The sequence below is a fragment of the Cupressus sempervirens genome, chromosome 6, assembly GCF_028749045.1.
Source record: "Cupressus sempervirens isolate cs-2001-9-10 chromosome 6, ASM2874904v1, whole genome shotgun sequence".
Lineage (NCBI taxonomy): Eukaryota > Viridiplantae > Streptophyta > Pinopsida > Cupressales > Cupressaceae > Cupressus > Cupressus sempervirens.
The window spans coordinates 388,437,023-388,460,633 of record NC_143123.1 but is presented as its reverse complement, the minus strand read 5'-3'; the positions used below and the strand labels follow the sequence as shown (position 1 = coordinate 388,460,633).

The 23,611-nt window shown below is 34.0% G+C and overlaps 1 protein-coding gene across 2 annotated transcripts in view; it reads right to left on the bottom strand.

Annotated features, from left to right (window-relative positions):
- LOC149552684 (chromatin assembly factor 1 subunit FAS2-like) overlaps positions 1–10,870 on the bottom strand; it is a 104,257-nt gene extending 93,387 nt beyond the window's left edge. The window contains exon 1 of one of the 2 annotated variants that reach the window (XM_089788249.1): positions 10,393–10,870. In XM_089788249.1, coding sequence (XP_089644375.1) covers positions 10,393–10,506 — 114 coding nt within the window. In that variant the 5' untranslated portion in view covers positions 10,507–10,870. The remainder of the gene's footprint in view (positions 1–10,392) is intronic. The other variant, XM_089788248.1, reaches the window with a different exon arrangement.
- Between the last annotated feature and the right edge of the window lie 12,741 nt (positions 10,871–23,611).

Below are 23,611 nucleotides of genomic sequence, written 5' to 3'. Positions count from 1 at the left end.
GCTCTTGAGCTCTAGTGCTCATTTCTTGCACCAACTACCTAATGGCCTCTGGATTCATTGTTTGGGAGGCATTATGCTAGCCTCAAAGATTTTTGGAAACGTTGATTCTTGAGTGTCTAACATATACCAAACTGATCACACCAATATTGGCTCTAATACCAATATGATGCAGAGGAACTTGCAGTTTATTTCACAACAAACCTTACTAGCCAGTTTAGACCATCCAATGTTCAAGAATTTAGGGACCTTCTCAAGGTCACCCTAAGCATTTGTCTCACCTTCCCAAGGCTTCCTTGACGACAATCCTACTGACTTCCTAGGTTGCCATTGACGCATGCAATAGGGGGAATAACTAGGGCCAAAGGCTCACCCAGCTATCCAAACCACCCTGCAAGAGTTAACACAACGGAAACGAACACAAAGAACAACAACCAAAGGAGGAAGAAGAGTGAAACACTTTTATTGGTTCATCAAAATATCTTCATACATCCCCAGCTGTAAGGCCTTCTAGGTTATGGCCAATTCACATTCAAAGATCCAACTGCAAATTCGCACTTTCAGTTCTACTCTCTAATCTGCTCTATCTGAAACTTCTCCAAAACTTTCCTAAATCTAAGCCTAAATACTCTATTTACACTTGCCAAAATGGCTTACAGATCATTCTAGAATCATTATATAAGAGGAAGGCCGACCCAACAACAGTCTGGACTCATCCCAAGAAAAGATCTTAACATAAATGTCACGAATGAAATAAATCCCGCAAGTCGGCTCGCAAAATCACGTCCAAATATTGACACTCGAAATACACTGGGTAACTCGGCACATGAAGAAACACTCGGCATGCACTGAGTAACTCGGCACATGAAGAAACACTCGACATCCACTAGGTAACTCGGCACATGAAGAAACACTCAGCATACACTGAGTAACTCGGCACATGAAGAATCACTCGGCATACATTGGGTAACTCGGCACATGAAGGAATGCTCCAGTAACTCGACACATGAAGGAAAACAGGGTTACTAGGCACATGAAAAAAAAACTGGGTTACTAGGCACATGAAGAAAACTGGGTTACTAGGCACATGAAGAAAACAGGATTGCTAGGCACATGAAGGAGTTGCTAGGCACATGAAGAACTGCTAGGCACATGAAGGACTGCTAGGTGAACCAAATGAGCAGGATAACAAGGCAACCCAAGATGCTCCTGCATTAGCCATACAACTCAACTTTCCTAACTTAACAAATTGCTCCTTCCAAAGGACAACTACCACAATTCCTCCACCAACTAGTATCACGTCTTCATACCCTTCATGACATCTAACTAGGTTGGTTACATTCCACTTAGACAATGGTTCCATGGGTTTTGCACAAACAAACTTAACAGTCAAGATGTTGTAGAAAGATCTAATATGCCTAATTGAATTAGCCCTACCTATTGAGTAGTTGGCTTCTAATTTAACTTCCATATGGACAACCCCAACAACAAATTACAATTTTTGACACCCATTTGGTAGCTCTTTACAATAATCAAGAATTGTACTTGGGTTATGCTCCTAAGTCCTACAACCTGAACTAAGCAATTTTTAAGCAATTTTACAAACAAGGCTTTCAAATCTTCACCAATCCAACTATCTTGAAGTCTATGCACCTAAATGGGGTCTACACAAGTCTAATGAATCCAATCCACCTTTAGTTTCCACCATCCAATCCATTGTGCATTGCAATCAACTTATCTTCATCTCTTCCTTGCTCACCACTACCCAGTGATCAGCCTAGGGCATCATTGCAAAATTAGAAAACTAACCTTGGCAAGCCCAAAAACAAAGCAAGATCAAAGTATGCAATCATTCCTAGCATTCCAAGACGGCATATTGAATTATGACTGTGGAATGCTAGGGTAATCTCATTTTAATTACAAAACCCTTGGTTTTGAGGGTCTTAGGCCTATGAGGATTCAAAGCCACAGCTCTCTTCACATGTTGAACTTCAAAAGCCTCAAACCAAGTGCAAAAGAAAGGTAAAACAAAAAGCTTTAAAATCCAAAAAATAACCTTACAAACCAATCAATGTGCTATGAGTTGCAGTACGAAAAAGTGTTGATAGTAAGGGAAAACATAACAAAATCTTGTACACAAATCTAGTGTCTTGCCTTGATTGATCCAACTAACTCTAAAAACAATTTCCAAGGCCTTTTATGTGCTCTTGGATCAATTGTGCCCATTTCCAACTGATTTTTTAGCATAAAGTTTCATTGTTGCAACATCTTGTAAAAAGTTGCAATTTTGCAACTTTTGAGCAACTTAGCAATTTTGCACTTCTACTACTCAAATCTTCTCCTAAGTGTCCCAAATCACCTACAATTCCAAACATCTAATTAACCTTGGATCACCCTTCCCAAGCAAGATTCATAATATGACCACCCTTGGTTGCTCAAGACCCCAAAATTGACTAAGTCCATCAATCAAGGTTTGCAAACAAAATGGGTCCAATTAGGCTCAATCTCACAAGATTTGTTGCCTTTAGACCTTATTACATCAACTAATTGCATTCCACAACAATATAATTAAGGTGTTCTTGCACCATACTTTCACCTGTTTCTAGAAAATACTACCCTCGCTGAGCTCATCAGGATAGAGATTACTATTTTTTTAGCCCACCATTTAGGCCTAGGAGTAGAAGGCACAACATTAAATGCAAGAGGAATAATTGGAATAGAATTTAAAACATGTTCAAAATGAGGAACATCATTCAAAGGAAATTCAAGTAGCGCATCATCAAATCTAGAATTTGTCTACATCATACCCCCAGCAAGTGAAACAAATGGCAGTCGGGCACCCAAATCAACAACTTTCAAAGGTTGATCCTCATAATTCTACAGATGGAGAAAGTTGAAAAGGTCCTTGTCCTTCATCAAAGACAACACTGAGACAGAAGAGAAGAAGATTAATGTCTACATTAATCAATCGATAAGCCTTATGGTTGTTATTGTACCCTATGAACATAAGTTTCTAACTCTAGGAATCCAACTTAGAGCGGTGGGCATCTGGAATCCAAACATATGCTAAAGAGCCTAAAGACTTTCAAATGGTTCCTAGGTTTGCAACTAGTCCAACTTTCTTGAGTCTTTCCCTTAACAACTTGTGTGCTGAATTCTGCTTCTACTCAAAATTTCTTAGGAACACTCATGTGGTTTATCATTGACCTCATTTTTCTATTATAGTATGATTTTGATATTCAACAATGTCATTCTACAACGTGTAATGGTGTAATTAACTGTCATTTGATATCATGTGTATCACTAAAGTTGGAGAAAGCAATAGAACAAAACTCTCCCCCATTATCTGACCTAAGAGTGACTATTCAACAATTTGACTCTTTTTCCACTAAGGCCTTAAAAGTTTTAAATATATTTAACACATTTGATTTCTATCTAAGAAAGTATACCCATATTTGACAACTAAAATTATCAACAAAAACCAAGAAATATCGAGCGCCAATAACGGAATATGTATTCATTGGACCATATACATCAATGTGCTCCAATACCTTTGAGACTCACCATGAGTCACCATCCTTGAATGGTGTCCTCTACTACTTCCTAGTCTAACAAGCTCCACAAACTTAATGATGTTGAGTTTGGATCTCAGGTAAGCCAAGAACTAGATCATCTCAAAAAAGTTGGGCAAGATAGGGAATATTCAAGTGGCCATACAATTGATGCCAAAGACTATTGAAGGAAGATTATACCACTAGAAATGCATGCTCAAGAAAATGACCTGAATCCACAAGTTTGCACAAAGCATGATCCTCAATGTCAATAGCCATAGTAGTGCAAGTTACACGATCAACAATCAAATACTTGTGTAAACTGAATAGCATGACAAGATGACAGGAATGTTACATAATTTGGCTCACTGGGAAAAGATTTAGTTCCATACCAGGAACGTACTATACATTGTGGAACATGAGATTCCTCCCACTAGACTATATCTGCATGTTGCCCTTGCCAACAACAGTATACTCTTCTTCACCTCCAAAAATGACTGAATCGATGAAGAGTGAGAAGTTTGTGAACCAATCACACTAATGAGCGAAATATCTAGAAGCACCAAAGTCTATGTGCCAAGCAGAAGACTTCACATGATCTACGTGGCATTTCACCATGAAAGCATAAAATGCAATATAGCACGAAGCCTTGTTACCCCCCCCAAACACCCACGCCCTAGGTCGAGGACATCACTAGGTCAAGGACTTAACCTTCCCAAGTCACCCCACCACTACCTTCGCGCCACCATCTCACCGCTTAGGGTTTTTGCAAGCAAAAGTTGCAACTGCAACACTTGTGATAGAAAGGGAGTTTACTGGCTGTCGTAAAGGTCACTGTGTATGCATATTTATTAATCTGTGTACATGATTTTGTACTTGTTTTGATATCATGCTACTCATTATAATTATCTTTATGATATTACACCATCTCACCACTTAGGGTTTTTGCAAGCAAAAGTTGCAACTGCAACACTTGTGATAGAAAGGGAGTTTACTGGCTATCGTAAAGGTCACTGCTAGATACATTGCGTATGCATATTTATTAATCTGTGTACATGATTTTGTACTTGTTTTGATATCATGCTACTCATTATAATTATTTTTATGATATTTTTGATATTGATGCTGCAATTTCACTATGTTCAAGTATTTGGTATTGTAATTTATTAGATTTATGCTACTATACATCACTTCATAACTAGCATTTCAAGTACTATATGCATGGTATATTACAACCACCACACCCACCCACCTATCGTTGTCCTCCCCCCACCCTCCCCAAATTGAAGCCCTTTTTCCTTGTCCTAACATCACCAAGTGCCCATGTTACACTAATAAAATGTGAATTCTTTTGTTTTGAGTGCTCAGTGACAATGACCTTTGGTAGAGACCCTCCCTATTTTCATTATTTATAAGCAATTTGACTCTGACAATCCTTTATCAAGACGCCAAATTTGTGGCAGTAGTTACACTCAACTTTCTTCTTCTTTGAGTTATCATGAGGTTGGAGCCTTTCTTTGGAGCTGATTGAGATTTGCCTTCATCCTTGTGAAAGGATTTAGATTTAAAGGCTTGTCTAAGGAGGGCGAATTGGCGCTACTACCAAACCGTTGCTTCCAACAATCTTGTTGCTGAAGTTTGGTGCACAAATTTGAAAACTTAAAGTCAACATTAGTTGTAGTAATGATGAGTGTTTTAATGAAGAGCTTATAAGATTGGGGTAGACTCTTCAAGGTTATGACTACCATATCCTCTTCCAACATTTTTTGGCTAATGAACTCTTGTTGATCTCGAATGTCCTTAACATTTGTCAAATGCTTCTGTATGGACATACACTCATCCATCATGATAGAAAATAATTGGTTCTTTAGGAAAAAAGCTTGCTTCTTCTCCAATGCCTCGTGGAGATCCTTCATAATAGTTGAAATCTCCATAGTTACCTTGTTGGATGACACTTGTGGTAGTTGATCATTAGTAACTGAAAGCTTGATAAGACAACCACCTCCAAGTTGTGCTTGTCAAATTTATCCTGATCTTGTCCAAGTCTGATAGGACAAGACTCTTTACCCAAAACAAGCTCTACAAGACAACAATACTCAAACATAGTCATCATCCGTTGTTTCCATGTGTTGTAAATTTTGCAACTAAATCGTTGATTCCTTTTGAACATTATGTTGCTCAAAGAGACCATCTACACAAGGTACAAAAATGTGAAATTTGATGAGGCAAAAAAATGATTGTGGAACCTGAGGCACATACCCCAACGCACAAAGGAAGGAAATTTCAAGTGTTGGCTTCAAAACATGTGAAGTGCATCTCACACAAATCCCAATGTACAGAATGTTTGCAAACTCAAAAAAGAATCTTACAAAGACCCAAAAAAACCCACGGAATATGTATGTAAAAGTTGATTCCAATCAATCAAAGGATTTCACAAAGAACCTAGTTAGCTAAAAGGGAAACCAAAAAAACCCTCGGTCATAGTAAAATGCCCAAAAAATTATGAAACAAGGCCCTGCAAACCCTAGCCATTGAACAAAGATGGACATTCAAGATTTTCCTTTCTAACAATGCAAAATAAACAAAAAAAACTGAAAAAACTCCTTCACACTAAAAAACCAAAAAAGACATGGAAAAACCAATAGACATGTGCACAAAAACACACAGAAAACACAATCTTTGATCACTAGAAGATGCAAGCAAAGATGGGTAAAACCAAAGCGAGCTAACAAAGTCTAAAAATCTCATCATAGAGTTCACTTGGAGCAAAATAGTCTTTGCATGGTTGGACAATTGCAAATAGAGAAATAACAACCATGAAAAAAGGTGAACAAACACATTTTCAAAAGAAAATGGACATCAACGAATAGGAGAAAATGGACGGGGCAAGCTATAAAAATACCCACCAATCAAAGACCCTAATCTCAATTTTAGAATGGGAAGCGTCCTAGAAAAACAAACTTATTTTTCAAAACTATTTAAAAAGTAATCCAAAGTTTCTTAAAAAAAACATAATTTCATATTTTAGGTTTGCTATCATGTTTAGGTAAATAATTGAATGATTAAATGAATGATCAAACAATCATTTATAAGAGTACATAGACAATGTTTCTATTAAGAAAACAATTGTAAATTAAAAACTATCTAATATTTGCATAATTTACAATATTGACCATTAAATAAGAAATGATAAAGATATTATTCTAATAGTTTTCAACGACCCATATGATATTTGATCAATGATAATCGATTGCTGACACTTGGATTATTATTTTTAACTTCGTAGTTCAATATAAATATCGTGACATTCTAACTTGACTAGTATTTGACTATTAAAATGGTTGTAAATTTTGCTTCGTTATTTGACTATTAATATGGTGAGTTTTTTTAACTTAATTGTTGCTACAAAGCTGTCTAATAGACTTCTATATGTTTTTGTGTGGACAAAAAAGATTGCCCAAACCCACATACCAAACCCTTGAACCCGAACCCAAATCGGACAAGTAATTTAAAAATTACAAATTGAGAGAAAATTTTGAAGGCAAGAAAAACAGGGCAGCGGACGTTTGAAACAAGTTACAAGGAAAGCAAAAAAATGATGGTTTGAGCGGGATGAATTTGCAATCAAAATAATCAAAATGATATAGAAAAGCTAGGAAACTGACCTCCACGGTAGAAAAAGTTTGAAATAGATTATAAGCAAAGCAAAAAATGACAATTCGAGTAGCATAGATTTGCACCCAAAACAAATTATATAGAACAGTTGGGAGACTAATCTTGCATTATTTTAAATCAACAAGCCTATGTATATCCTGTATAAATAAACATCCCCATGCACAGTGATGCGGAGCGCACAGCGGTAAGATCAATTGAGCCCAATGAAACTATAAAACATTCTATTAAAATCTGATCCAACTTCAACAAAATTTGATATCAAGAATCGATCAAAATAGATTCTTCAATGTCGATTCAAAACAACAAATACTGTAATAGATAAATAGTTCCCAGACAATCCCATCACCATTTTCATTATTCTCTTTTCATTACATCCTTCTGTCTCTTTACCAAGACTTCCTTCCCCCTTCCTCTATTCTCGATTTCCCATTACAGAGATAAATAACTTTTCCACACCCAATAACCATTTCCTAAAACTAACCTTCAACTTCCCCTATTCCAACATACTCGTAACCGAATCAGTTAATTACTAAACACATGATAATAGAAACCCTTTATTTATTATATCTAGATTATTTAGACTACTATGATTTTAACTTACGAAACCCCCAAAGACATGAAATGGTTTTTTAAGCCACATTACAATGCATAATAACAACATATAGTCTAAAAATATTATTAATTGCTGAATGCTCTTGCATCATATTCCCAAGGACAAAAAAATTCAAGTCCCGTTGAATTGTTGTGATCTTCTTCCGAGTTCTCCAATTGTATGCAGGTAATGTTGTCACCATAAGAAAGACTGAATTGATGTCGCTCCCCACAACATGTTGATTCCAAACTTTATAAGGAATACCCTTCATGGTATCTTTGTTGAATCCTGGAACAAATACATTTGCCAACCATATATCACATGCATAAAAATACCAATCTAAGTGATACACAATCTGATCTTCTTCCTGTTTATATATCTTTAGAGCATCACATTGATCAACAAATATTTCATCCCTGTCATTAATAGTCTTCTCCTTAGCCTGTAATCTTTGGACTATGTTCATTCTATCTTGATCATTTTTGTCAACATCTCCATCATCTGGGCAAATCATTTCTTCAACCATACCTATCACCAACTCTCCCTCATCCACAAGAACCTTTTCCTCACAAGGTTCAACAACAACCTCTTGTTGTTCACTCTCACTCTCACTCTCTACACCAGCATTCATCTGTTGTCCATGCCCTTCCAATGGACTATGTACCACTTCTTGATCCTTGTCTTCATCTACATCTTCATCTTCATCTATTGCTTGCTCCAAAAGCAATGCTATCCTCTCCCACTTTGCAATACTCTTATCTAACTCTTCTCTAAGATTCTTGTAACTTTCTTCTTCTTGTTCTTCCAAAACTCTTCTTAGGCTTCTCAACTCCTCTTGTCTCATCCATTTTATTTCTTTCTTTCTTGCTTCTTCTTCCTTCTTTTTTCTTTTTCTTTCTTCTCTCTCCTTCTTACCGCCATACAAGTACCCCTTCAATGCCTTAATCATTTCTCTTTCACTCCTTGTCAAAACCATCCTCTCAAACCAATCTAGGATTCGTTAGATATCCAACCACCACCTTGGAACACTCTTAGAGGATAGTTCAACTCCAAGCATCAACAAGGGACCTTCAACCTGCCAAATCCTAGATCTTCTTCCCAGACCTTTTGTTGTGCTCTGATACCAATCTGATGCGGAGCGCACAGCGGTAAGATTAATTGAGCCCAATGAAACTATAAAACATTCTATTAAAAACTGATCCAACTTCAACAAAATTTGATATCAAGAATCAATCAAAATAGATTCTTCAATGTTGATTCAAAACAGCAAATACTGTAATAGATAAATAGTTCCCAAATAATCCCATCACCATTTTCATTATTCTCTTTTCATTACATCCTTCTGTCTCTTTACCGAGACTTCCTTCCCCCTTCCTCTATTCTCGATTTCCCATTACAGAGATAAATAACTTTTCCACACCCGATAACCATTTTCTAAAACTAACCTTCAACTTCCCCTATTCCAACATACTCGTAACCGAATCAGTTAACTACTAACCACATGATAATATAAACCCTTTATTTATTATATCTAGATTATTTGGACTACTATGATTTTAACTTACGAAACCCCCAAAGACATGAAATGGCTTTTTAAGCCACATTACAATGCATAATAACAACATATAGTCTAAAAATATTATTAATTGCCGGATGCTCCTGCATCACACAGCAAACAAATATACTCTCCTGAAAATGAATGCAACCATACTAGTAACCCCATCTCGAATGCTACGTTTACCCTTCTTTAAATATAAGTTTTGTTTTGAGATTACCATTCATTCCGCGATATATGCTATTGAGACAAGTCGAGCAGAATAAGACTGAATCATTAGATTTCTTCACAGTTTATCAATTTTGTTGCAAGACGCTTGACTGAAACTACAGCAAACTTACAATTCTTTGTCACGATTCATTTGAAGGGGTCTTGGAGGAATCCCCTTTTATGCGGTAAAGACTAAACTCGGGAATTTCTTTTCCGTTATCACTGGAACCTCGTTTTGTACTCTAAAATACTTGAATGAAGTCCGCGCAAGGTTTGGTATACTCTTGGCATATTTGTGATGCGAAAAAAACAGGAAGAATGAAAGAAAATCCGCTTATGGACTCTGAAAAAGAGAATCTCGTGTGCTAAATTGCCCCTGACTTGGCCGTGACCTAAAACCAAGCATGTCTCTTTAAATAAGAACCCGATTCTCTCAAGGCAAATCCGCAATATCCATGCCACCTTCCAGACGAAAAAACAACTTTATCTACATAAACCGAAAAATCTAATAATCCCCTATTGCTTCTTTTGCTGTTAATGTCTATAAAATTTAGCTGATAACTAAGGTCATTTCGCCTAGCCAACTATCCCGAACAATTTTGTAAAACACCAAAAAATCAGGCAGTGTACTCAAATGGTAGCGGCAAATACATCTATAACAACTAGGTGAACAATATTGAGTTGAGCAGTACAAGCAATTAAAACCTGAGCATACAGGGTTTCCTAGGAAATGAGTTAAAGAGAATCGATCCATCGACTGCGAAGAAAAGCAGAGAGAAAAACCTAGTTTTGGAGAAACGAAAGGGCTGTACCTTGATGTCGTGATCGGCGCCTCCTGTGGCGAGGAATCCCGTGAGACGATGAAAGTCGAGAGTGAGAACAGGCTTTGAATCGTGCCATGTTATCTGCACTGTGCCGCCCTTCATTTTTGCACTTCCACCCGACGGATGAATTGAGTAGCTTTACTTCTCTCGAGTATCTGTTGTCCAGTGTTTTGGCGGGAAATCAATTTTATTAATTATTCGATTCAATGTACAATTTGACAGCAGCCATTTTACGGCGGGGAACCAGAAAGGATCTTCATTGGATGAAACGTACGAGATTGGCAATATGTGTTTACTGTAACGGGAAGAGCTACATGTAGTGACGGTCAAGAATGATCCCATTTCATTTTTCTTACTTTGGTCTTCATAAAAAAAAAATTTAAATCAGTTTTCCAGTCGTGTTAAAAAAAATTATTAGTTCCTGCAGGATACTAACGCATCGGTGAGATGTAAATAAATGCCAACTATCTTTTCCATCCCACCAATGGTAGATAAATATTTTTTTGTCTATACAGAAATTTGTAATGTTGACCTATTTTCTATTATTTTAACATATGAAAAAAATCTAATTATCTTTATTGGGATTGGTGGAAAGTAAAAATAGTAAAAAGAAAAATTAATTTTCATTACATATTAATATAGAATTTTCAACACTTTGCAAATATATAGGTTTATAAGAATTTTATGAATGCATTAATTACAACCTTATCTTTTCCTTATCTTTTCCACACTTGTGACAAATGGATTAACTTTTTAAAAAACAATTATTTTTATCCTCCACCTCACAAAGAAATGTCTAATCAATAATTATTATTATTACTATTTATTTTTATTACCAAATTTTTTAATCAAATATGTCTAATCAATAATAATTATTACTATTTATTTTTATTACCAAGTTTTTTAATCAAATATAGAGTTTAGTATTTCAATTTGTAATTTTTTAAAAAATTTGAGTTTTTTAATAAAAGTACTTGAATTATTGCTATCATTTTATTTTTATAAATTAAAAAATTAAACAACATTCTTTTTTAATTATATTTTATAATAGTGTTTGTAATATGTATAATTGATAAGTGTTACAATTTAAAAATTATATCATTTATTATTATTTTTTATTTAAACAATTTATCATTTAGCTTAAATATATTTAAAACTTAAATATATATTTTAATATTAAATTAATACTTATATTTTACATCAAAAAACATAGTGAAGGAAATAACCACAAAAAAAAGATACTTCAATTCTAAAAGATGTATAAATTATTATTAAGTTTTCCTAAACTATGTATTAAAATTAAATAGTTATATGTTATTTTTTATTTATTACATTATATTTATTCATTAACATTAATTCATATGTATTACATCTATATGTTATTTACAAGTGTACATATTAAATTATATACATATTATTTCATAATTAAAAATTACTTTATTTTATGAAAACATATGAGCCATCTATCAGATGACAAGTGCAATTCTAAGCAAAAATCAATGCATTCACAATCCTAATTTACAACTATTTAACTTTATTCTCACTCACCTACACCTCTACTACACCTCTACAATTGCAGGAACTACGACGCATTGTGTCTCTTGTTTAAGGGAGGTGTGGTTAGTAAAAACAATTATGTAAGTTGTATAATTAGGATGGGATTGTATTATTTAGGTCAGAGGGGTAAGTTAACCTATAAGGATGGTTCTATGAATAATAATAAAAAGTTTGAAGAAAATATTAATCAAATGTATAGCTTCTTTGTCAAAATTAATAGGAGGTTTGACATTGAAAAAAGTGCAAAGATAAATTAAGGATGTTTTGCAAAGGTCTCGTAGGTTGTTTAGCCTAGCAGACATCATTAAAATCCTTCATTCATTCATTTTATTGTCTATGAGATTTTTATCTTGGTGGATTTCTTTTGGTGTGTTATTCAACTTTGTTAGTAGATGAAGGCTCACTTGATGATTACTACAATTTTCCATTTTACTTGAAATTAGATACATGTCCAATTAGATTTTTTTTGCTTGCATGTAATTGGACAAATCAATAAATCGTCAAAGTTAGTAATTCGAGATGCAATAATTTTTTCTATGCTAATTAAGTTGATATTTAACTTGGTTGAACCAATGAATTTAACTTGTTTTGTTTGTGCTAAATTGACTAGTTTGAAAAGACAAAGTCTACATTAATGAATGTTGAGTTGGATAAGTTGATGAGTTGTTTGGTATGAAAGTGCAAGCTTGACATTATAAGCATATTGAAGTGGTGAGTTGGCAAGTTACTTGATTTGAAAAGGCAAATATATTTTTTATGTTTGTTGGTTGTAGGGGATGACACTAGCATGGCACGTTGAACTTGGCCAGCTTATAAGTTCTTTATTTTGAAAGTAAATTTTTTATGTTAAATACATGAATTAATAAGTGTGATCTAAAAAGGAAATACCAATAACAATAACACAGTAAGTTGGGTAAGTTGGTAAGTTATCTTGTTTGAAAAAGGAAGTTTGATAGCACCGTCTCTATGAAATAGGTGAGTAAGTTGACTGGTTTTTTTTTTTTTTTTTAATGTTAAATACGACACACATTAAGATGGGTAAGAATGTAAGTTGTTTGGATTAGGAAGTATTCTCAAAATAGGGGCCAATAACACATTGAGCAAATATATAAGTTGTTTGGTTTGAAAGGAAAAATTGAGAGTATTGACACATAAATTTAGTTTAATTGCTTAATTATTTGGTTTGAAAGGGTAAGCTAATACTATTGACGCATTGACCTCACCTAGTCAGTAAGTTGAATAGTCTAGAAAGACAAGGCTAATAGCAAACATACATTGAATTGGTTGAGTCGAGAAGTAGTTTAAATTGAAAAGACAAGGTCTAACAATTTATTTAGCAACAACTTCCAAATAGTCAATAATTCATTGGTCGCATTAATGGATGAGTCGGACAAGAAAGTTAGTTTGAAAAGATAGAAAAAATAACTATTCAAATTACAACAAAAAGTTAGTTTGAAAAGATAGAAAAAATAACTATTCAAATTACAACAAAAAAATGTGTGGATAATATTTATAGACCATACCATTTACACCTTTAAATATTACATGTCTCTAATATCCTCTGTTATTAAAAGAGTTCCACTTGAGATTGGATTTGTATTTAAATTTATCAATGATTTATAATTTAATATATAGGAATGAAGATAATTTTGATGGATTTAGAAGAATAAATTCTATTTTAATTTTTCAAGCTTGTGTTATCTTATGCAAATAGCTCCTTGTATTGTCACAAAAAGTAAATTACACAAAGGTTGCATTTACTTTGTCTACCTTGCAATAAGTGACAAATAAGTATTAAACAATCCATGACAAGCCACTAATACATATATTTTTATACTATAAGATAGTTGCAACTATGATTAATACTTCAGGCTTTTCTCATTCCTTGCATGACTCGTGTTATTATGTCATTTTCATAATCTTAATGAAATAGCTAACATGTGGTTCACTAATATTTCTAGGAAACTATAATCAGACGGATCTTCCTACAGAGATATATTCATTCATGAGTATCCCTCCGTCAAATCACTTATTCTCTTTCTTTATTTTAATTATTGAATCTCCTGCCACTTTGATAGATCTATTCCACTAGCTATGTATTAAACTTAAGTGACATCATTTTGCTATCAAATCTACAACACAATTATCTTCCTAATATATGTGGGAGACGGTATAACTACCAATTTCCTCCATCAATTTGTTACCTATATTTATCTAATTAGACAACTTTCATTTAAGGGATTCTCTGTAACCAATTGCTTGTACACATATGTATGTGTCTCCCTTAATCTCAAGCACCGCAATATTTTTAGTTCCTGGATACTAACACATCCGTTAGATGCAAATAACTTTTTCATCTGACTAATAGTATGCAAAAAAAATTTGCTTATATACAAATTTGTAATGTTCACACATTTATCTATGATTTTAAAATATGAAAAAAAAACTAATTATCTTTATTTCGATTGGTTGGGAGTAAAAATAGTAAGGAGTAAAATTAATTTTCATTGCATATAAATATAGAATTTTCAAACACTTTACAAATACATTGATTTATAATAACTTTATCAATGCATTAATTACTACTTTATATTTTCCACATTTGTGACAAGTGGATTAACTTTTTAAAAAACAATCATTTTTATCTTCCCCTCACAAATGAATGTCTAATCAATATTAATTATCACTATCTATTTTTCTTACCTAGTTCAAATATTGATATTTTAATCAAATATAGAATTAAATGTTATATCTTTGTATTTGAATTTCTAGTTTTTTAAAAACTTTGATTTTTTAATAAAATACTTAAATTATTACTATTATTTTACTTTTATAAAAATAAATTAAACAATATAATAGTGTTTGTAATATGTATAATTGATAAGTGTTACAATTTAAAAATTATATCATTTATTAATCCATGCCTTTTTTAAGCAAGGAACTATTGTTTTGTTCCCCCCCCCCCCCCCCCCCCCCCAATTAATTCTTATGAAAAAAGTACAAAGTTACAAGCTAATGTTTTGGTACATATATTTTTAAAATCAATTATACCAATCAAATTTCTGATTTCTCATTCATTAGTGACCAATTTCCTGGATATTTACTATTTTATTTGAATTGAAAAAAGAAAGAAATAAACAAGTGATAAGAATGAATTTAATAACACTTACACCTATCAATACTGTTGTGCACAGTTATTTCTACTTCCCTACCAGAATTCTAGAACACGTGTCATGCCTTGTTATTTCATTGTTTGTTTAATAGTCAAGAGCAACAAACTCTCTTGAAACCCACGTGATTAAAAGATGTCAACTGGAAGGCATCGGGTAGCTGGATGACCAGCGAATTTGTTAAATGAAGAGAAATAGGGTGCATAAGCTCATTTAAAGTAATTTTATTGGCAGCAATAAATCACTGTTATTATTTGTCTTAATTTACAGTAAACGATGTGGATGGGACTGCAAGAGTACGTATTGAACTTGATGTAAAGTAGAAGCAACTTGTTTAAAGATCATGTTTCCAACTTCTAAAATCACAAAACCAAAAAAAGATAGATAGATAAAAAATTAACGTCCACGAGGCTAAAAATAGCCTATGGGACAACAAGACAACTCAAGCAGACTTAAGTAGCATTGTTCGCTTCTTGTGCAGGATGATGATGAGTCCACCCAATTACTCAATGTACTCTTCATTGAATAAGTTATGCCAAGAACCGTCACATATTGTATCCACAAATTTATCTCTGCTACTCTTCTAGGCCTCACATTCTAAAATAAAGTGTTGTTCAATTTCCACTTTCCTAGAATTGCAGATGCTGCAAATTCTCTCTTCCCAAGCCTCCTTTGGCCTCTTCCAATGCTCGATCTCACAATGAAGTTGGTGAGAGTTGGTTCTCAGCTAAGCAATAAGAATTTATACCTCTAAGAAATGTTGGCTCCTATGTATGCTTTTTGGAGTTGATCACAAGTGGGGTTGAACTCATTTATATAATATAGTTTCTTCCTCCCGATTTCGCTTCCTCAATTTCTCTTGTAGAATTTCTCCATAACAAAGACCTTTATTTCTTTATTATTTGTGGGGCACATATTGAATTGAATATTCCATTTACTCATCCATTTGATGTTTTATTGCATCCATGTCCTTTTTCACTTACATAGTGTGTCACTAAAGACAACTTTAGGCCATCTATCCTCTTCCATTTTTTCGATTCTTTTTAAATAGCTTAGAAGGCGAACCATAGCAAGTGCCTCGATAGGAGCAGCCCCCATTTCACTTAGCATGATATCGTATGGAATAGTGCTTTTGATTTTAAACTTGCTTGTGATCAAGCGCTTTTGCATTCCTTGGATTTGTTTCCATTGTGCTGTAGTAGTGTTACTAGCCCAAAATTCACACCCGTAAAGAACAACTGGCAGCACAAGAAGACCGAACAAGGTTTGAATAGTTTTCCAATCCCACAACTCCGCTTCACGGCACCTATTCTGAAGAGCATAAAAAGCCTTCCACCCACCTAATATCCTTTTATACCTGCAGCTAGACCAGCTTAGTTTTTTGTTGAAATCGATGCCAAGGTATTTATACTCCACAACTTCTTCAAGAACACTTCCATTGTAATAAAATTCATGTTGATGTTGTTTTTTATTATTAGAGAAAATCATAACCTTAGTCTTGTTGATATTGACCTGCATCCCCACCATTCCACAAAAGCGCTCAAGAGAAGATAGATGATCTTGCAAACCTCAAGCAGATTTGGCAATTAAAATGAGATTGTCTGCATATAAGAGCAACTTTATAACAAATTCACCTAGCTGAATGCCTTCACCCTTTTGCATGTTTAATCACTCTTCCAATTTGTCAATATATAAACTAAACAAAGTAGGAGATAAAGGGCAGCCCTGTTTGACCCCGATATCGCTCTTAAAACATTCTGAAATGCCCTCTGAAGTTATGATTTTGACTTTCACCTCTTCGTACATCCTATGAACAACAACTTTGAGATGCACAGGAATCCCCAATTCTTCCATCTTGAACCCAAGCTTGTCTCTCGAGACGGTGTCAAAAGCCTTTTTAAAGTCAACAAAGCAACAAAAAACCTCTTCTTTTTTGTCCCACTCTTTTTCAATAATGTGTCTCAAAGCGACGCAGTGATCCACTATCGAGTGCTTTGGCCTAAAACTAGCTTTCCCTTTAGCACGTTTATGATTTTCTTTTGCCCATTTGCCGATCCTAGTTTCTATCATGCTGCCAAAAAGTTTAGCAAAGAGGGGATTGATCATTATAGTCCTGTAGTTGGAGGGATTGTTTACATCACCACTTTTAAAAAGTGTTATTGCATGGTTGATTGTCCAATCTTTCGGAAACCCTTCTTGGCAGATTTTGTTGAAAATTTTAGTGATGTGCGGTGCAAGATTTTTCATACCCCACTTCAGATATTCTGCTTGGAGCGCAACAAGGTCTTTTGCTTTACCTCCACCTAACTTCTTAATCCCTATCTCTATCTCTTGCACAGTGAAAAGATTTGTATCATCGTTGACCAAAGGTGGATGTCCCACTCCACCCTCTTGTTCATAAAGTTTCTTAGCATATTCAAACCATTGGGTGGCGGTAATATTATTTTCAGTTTGCTTTCTCCTTGGTTGGAGTTCTTTCCAAAAACGTTTGGGGTTATTTCTGCCTAAGAAAATTAGTTCCTCTCTCCTTGTGAACATAAAATCAGTTTTTTTCTTCTTTAGGATCTGTTTGTCGCCCTTAATGTCAAGGTTAGTTTTATTTGACTCCCTTAGGTTTTTCCTAGCCCTCTTGCATTCCTTATCAAACCAAGCATTGGTTGGAAAACAATTAGTTTCAGATTTTATATTTTTTGCTCTCTTGCATTTTGAAAGAGTCTCATGAATCAGATTTGATAAATCATGACTATTAATACCATGTTTATACATAGGATGTCCCATACAAAGTTCCTCAAGAGTAGCTCTGAAAGTGTTACTGTTTTCTAAAGTTTACAAAATTTTGCCTTGAGAAGGGGGGTATTGAGGGCCTTAGACTTTTGCCCCAATCCGCCTATCCTTTGCCTAATACAAATTTATGTACAATGGTCTATGATCTGATTTGAGATCCCAAATGTGCTCTCCAATTTCAACTTCTTCAATATTTTCATACAAATTTTGCAAACAAATTACATAATCTACCACACTTGCCCCGTTGTATGTGTTGCAAGTGAAATTGCCCGACTTAGCCCATCTAGCCAAACCATTACAAATTATGAGATCAAACGTGTCACATAGAGTGATCAATTCTTCTCCAAAATGATTGCAGCCTTTAGCATCTTCGGATATTCTTTCCCATTGATGATTTCTTTCTTCTGTGAGCCAAATAGGGTTATCATTTACTTTGGAGCTAAAAATACTTGCTTGCCAATTTGTTGTCCTAGCATTGAAATCTCCAATAAGAAGAACATCCCCACACTATGAAAAAATAGCAACATCTTTCTTTAACGCAGCATAGGGGTCATTATGATCTAAGCCACACTTTTTATAAGTTTTAGATACTTGTGGAGCAAAGTAACAGGCTGCAATCCTGAGAAGAGTGTTATTTTCCATGATTTTGAGCCATATAAATTGTTTATTAGTATCGGTCTTTTCCAACTGAATGGCACGAACTTCTCTTTCTTTTACTAGAACATTATACCTCCATGACCTTTACCATTTCCCGCTGCCTCATTCCACTTCGCCATCTTCTAGTAGCCTTCAAACAATGGGGTCTTACATCCCTCGTGCTCGTGTGTCTCTATGAGACAAATAATGTCTTTGTCTTTCGCGATAGGTCCTAACCTAGGCTCACGTCTCCACGGATAACCTCTGCAATTCCAAAAAACTAAACTTAAGGACGTCTGGGTTAAGCTTGATTTCTTTTTTTTTTTATGTGAAAGACTCGAAGTTGAGTTATTATCGTTATTATTAAAGTAAAAGTAATTGTCGGGCCTTATGGTGTAATTTGGCTAGGTTGGTTTAGTTGTTTTATAAATGTTGTGTCCTTTTATTTTAAAAGGAAGGGATCCCATATTTAGAACCCTGGCATTTTAACTAAAAAATTGTATCCCATAAACTTTCAAATACTAATACTCTAAGATTGACAGTGTTAATGTTAACGGCACAGAGTGTACGGCCTGCAGTGCACATGTTTAAAACACCCCTCAACCCTTTTGTAATTATATACAAAATTTATTTAACAAACGAGAATAAGATGCCAACCTCATGATTCAAGTTCCGCTACATTTTTTTCCTAACATTGAAAATGCCAGTTATTTTTGAATGATGAAAAACTTTTTTAAATTTTGAACTTTTTACGGGTGCATTACATATAATATAAATATAATAATAATAGTAACATAGTTGAAACATTTATTTTTTCCACTTCATAAAAATAATAATTAATTTTATTTTATTAAAGAAAGATAATTATATAGATTTTTTTAATTTTAGATTTCTAATATTTAAGTTTTATTTTTATGTAACTAGAGAGAACATAATTGATGAGAAAAAAAATATCTTTTTAAAATAATTTATTTTCATTTTGATTACTAAAGTTTTCATATAATTAAGTTATTTATTTAAGTTATAAAAATAATATTAAATTATAATAAAATATGATAAATATAGAAATATAATATTTCTAATTTTCTTTATGAGTCTTATAGTTGGACATGTTTTAGTTTGAAAAAAATAAAATTTAGATGTCATTTTAGTTTTTGATATGAATTTACTTGTAAAATATTAAATTCAGCTACACGTATAATTCAAATAACTATACAATATTTGTAAGCAAAGTTATTTAGCCATTATAGGTCCGAATGATTCTATGAGGGACTAATGATCCAAAGGTAATTGCTTATAAATTTTTTACTTTACAACAACGAATGAAGAAAGATATCCATGCATCGCTTGCAACAATTGTGTTAAGCCTATGCTAAGTCACTATCATCTTGAAATCTTCGACTACTCGACTTCTACCACATAGACATTTCAAGATGATTTCCTTCATATCACAGACTAACAATTGCAACCCCCACTATGACCCCAAAAGGCAGGGACTTCTGCTCGCAAAGAGCTCTTGTTGTTATTATTATTATTATTATTATTTAAATAATTTAGCATTTAGTTTAAACATATTTAAAGTTTAAATGTATATTTTAATATTAAATTGATAATTATATTTTATATTTAAAAAATATAGTAAAGGAAATAACCACAAAAAAAAAAGGTTCAATTCTAAAAGATATATAAATTATTATTAAGTTTTTATAAACTATGTATTAAAATTAACTATTTATATTCTATTTCTTATTTATTACATTATATTTTTTCATTAACATCAAATTTATATATATTACATCTATTTATTAGTTACAAATATACATATTAAATTATATAGATATTATTTCATAATTAAAAATTACTTTATTTTATTGAAAACTATGAGCCATCCTATTAGATCACAAGTGCATTTCTAGGCAAAAATTAATGCATTCACAATGCTAATTTAGAAATATTTAACCTTATTCTCACTCACCTACACCTCTACAACCATTATGCATTAGGTAGGAACTACGACGCATTGCGTCTCTTGTTCACTTTGCATAGTTTCAATCTTATGACCAATCCTTTGAATTTGACTTCATTATTTATAGTTAATCACATTTGTTTAGAAGTGACCCAAACATATCTATGTCTCCAATCTCAAACTATACATAAATAGCACCTACCAGGCTAGGGTTGTCCTTAGCGACCCCATCAAACATTGATTTCCACCATTGTAATTTTGGACACTTCCAAACCACGACCTTTCTATCCATCATTATAATACTTGGAATCACCAAAATTTTGCAAAGGACTTTCCACTTTTTTTAATCCACTCATCTCAATTAGAAAACTTAGGATTTGACATGATAATTAGCCACTTGCCATAATTTTGTTTCTAATTTTCACCTCCAATTTTTTTGTTAACATCTCCTTCTCTTTCAATGTCCTTTTATTATGTTATTTTTGTATATTTCATATTAACATTTGAAGGATTTAAGCAATACAAATCCACAAAACCTGAAGAACACCTGCATGCAAGAACCTGTCACAGAGAAGCAAAGACAAAGAGAAGGTAATGGTTTGGCTTTGAAAATATGAAAAGATTGTATTTCTAGAATAATGAATTATTACAAAGAGATCAATCCTTATAAAAGAGATCGAAGAAACCCTAAGAGGTTCAAAAAATATTTAATAATTAATATTTAATTATTAAATGGAAATACATGTGCATAAAGTGAAATCTTAATAAAGGAGTAAAGAGAATTTAATAAATTCAATTCAATTAATCCTTTACTCTAACACCCCCCCTTAAGATGAGCAACAGTGAAGCTACAAACAATGCAAAAGAAGAAAGAACACTACAATGTTGAAAGCATAAATGGGTGCCAACAACATGGCCTGATGAGGTACCTAGCACAACCAAATCTCTTAAAAATTGAGAAATAGGGAAAACCACATTGGAAAAACCCGACTCCAAAAAGAGATAGAAGAAGTGAAAAAAGCTATAAAAGAAGGAAGGAAGGAACAACTCATCATTGAAACCCCCCAAGGACAACTTCCTTCACCCAAAACATAGAACGCAACTAAAGATACCATAGGGGTGCAAAAGGTTTAGTGAAGATTTATGCAACCTGCTTAGTAGTGGGAATGTACTCCAAGCTAATAGAGCCATCCTGATGAAGTGCATGTAAACCTCAATGTGCTTGGTTCTCTGATGCTCAACTGGGTTATAGGAAATGTGTATAGCACTATGATTGTCACACCAAAGAAAGGTGGAACTATTAGGAGGAAATCCAAACTTTGTCATCAACTGTTGAAGCCATAAAACCTCCTAACTAGCTAGCACAACTGCCCTATACTTTGGCTCTATAGATGATAGTGTGTGAGCATGTTGCTTCTTGCAAGACCATGTGGTGGGACCAAAACCAAGACAAAAAGAAAATCCAGAAGTAGACTTGTGATCATCAATATCACCAGCCCAATTTGAGTCCGTATAAAAAATAATGTGAGGATCCCCTAATGTATACTAAATGTCATAACATGTAGTACCCCGAATGTAACTTAAGATATGTTTGGAATCTTGTCAATGACTCTCATGTGGATCATGTGAGAATCTAGAGACAAGTCCAACCGCAAAGCATATATCAGGACATGTGTGTGTTTGGTACAACAAACTACCCACAAGTTGTATGTATAAAGTGGAATCCACTATAGGAGTAGTGCAAGTGGTAGATAAAACAAAACCTGACTGAAAAGGTGTGGGAGCAGGCTTAAATCAAGCATGTTGAATCTCTAAATCATATCAAGAGCGTACTTCTTCTAGAGTATGGTTATCTCATTCAAAGACTAAACAACATATAGGCCCAAAAAATAGTGTAGAAGTCCAAGGTTTATCATCTCAAACTTCTCTCTCAAAGCTCATTGAACTCTAAATCATAGAGGATGAGCTACATATAATGATGAGATCATCTACATGTAGCATAATTATCAATAAGTTAGTCCCATGACGTTGAATGTACATTGTAGGATCATAATGACACCGAGTGAACTGTGAAGCAAGCAAGAAGGAATCTATCTTCTCATACCAAGCCCAAGGGTCTTGTTCGAGACCATATAAAGACCTCTAAAACCTACATACCAATGAAGAGTCCTACATAAAACTATGAGGTTGCTCCGTATAGATCTCCTCATGTATGTCTTAATGCAAAAATGCATTCTTCACATCCATCTTAAATATTGTCCACCCCTAAGAAGTTGCAAGAGAGAGTACAAGGCAAATAGAATTCATCTTGGCAACATGAGCAAAGGTCTTGAATTAATCAATACCCTCAACCTTCAAAAATCCCTTTGCAACAAGATGTGCCTTGTACCTACCAATAGAACCATCTACAATATACTTGGCACGATACATCCATTGGCACTGAACCAACTTTCTTCCTTTTGGAAGAGGAAAAAGATCCCACGTGTGGTTCTTCATCAAAGAAGAGTACTCCTCATCTATAGCCCTATCCCACTATAAGTGTCATATTGCCTGTAAAAAACTCTATGTATCATCTAAAATGGCATGACTCAATAGTTTAGTACCATATGTTTGAGCACAAATACGACAAGAATCTGAAGGATCTCCCGCCATAGGTCATGTTACATCAACAATATCATGAGCCCACCCGAGCACTTGTTGAACATCTAGTGAAGGTGGTGAAAGGGGATCAGCATCAAGATCTTCCTCAAAGGATACATAATCCTGTAGATGAGAAGAGGAAGTACTAGGTAGTGAGGGAGAAGCTAGTGATGGGGGCCCCATCTAAGGTTAACACTTATCAGACTAGACATCTCGTTGAAACAACACCTCTCTAGAATTAGGATCAAACAACCTACACGCCTTCACATCCTTACAGTATCCAACAAAAATAAGTGGTCGACTCTTCCTCTCCATGGCTTTCCTCCAAGCATCTGGAATAAATGCCCAAGCCTCCTACCAAAAATACAGAATGTAGAAACATTGGGCTTGAGATGAGCCCAAGCCTCCTTAGGAGTCAAGTGTCACAATGCCTTGTGATGCATCTGATTCTAAA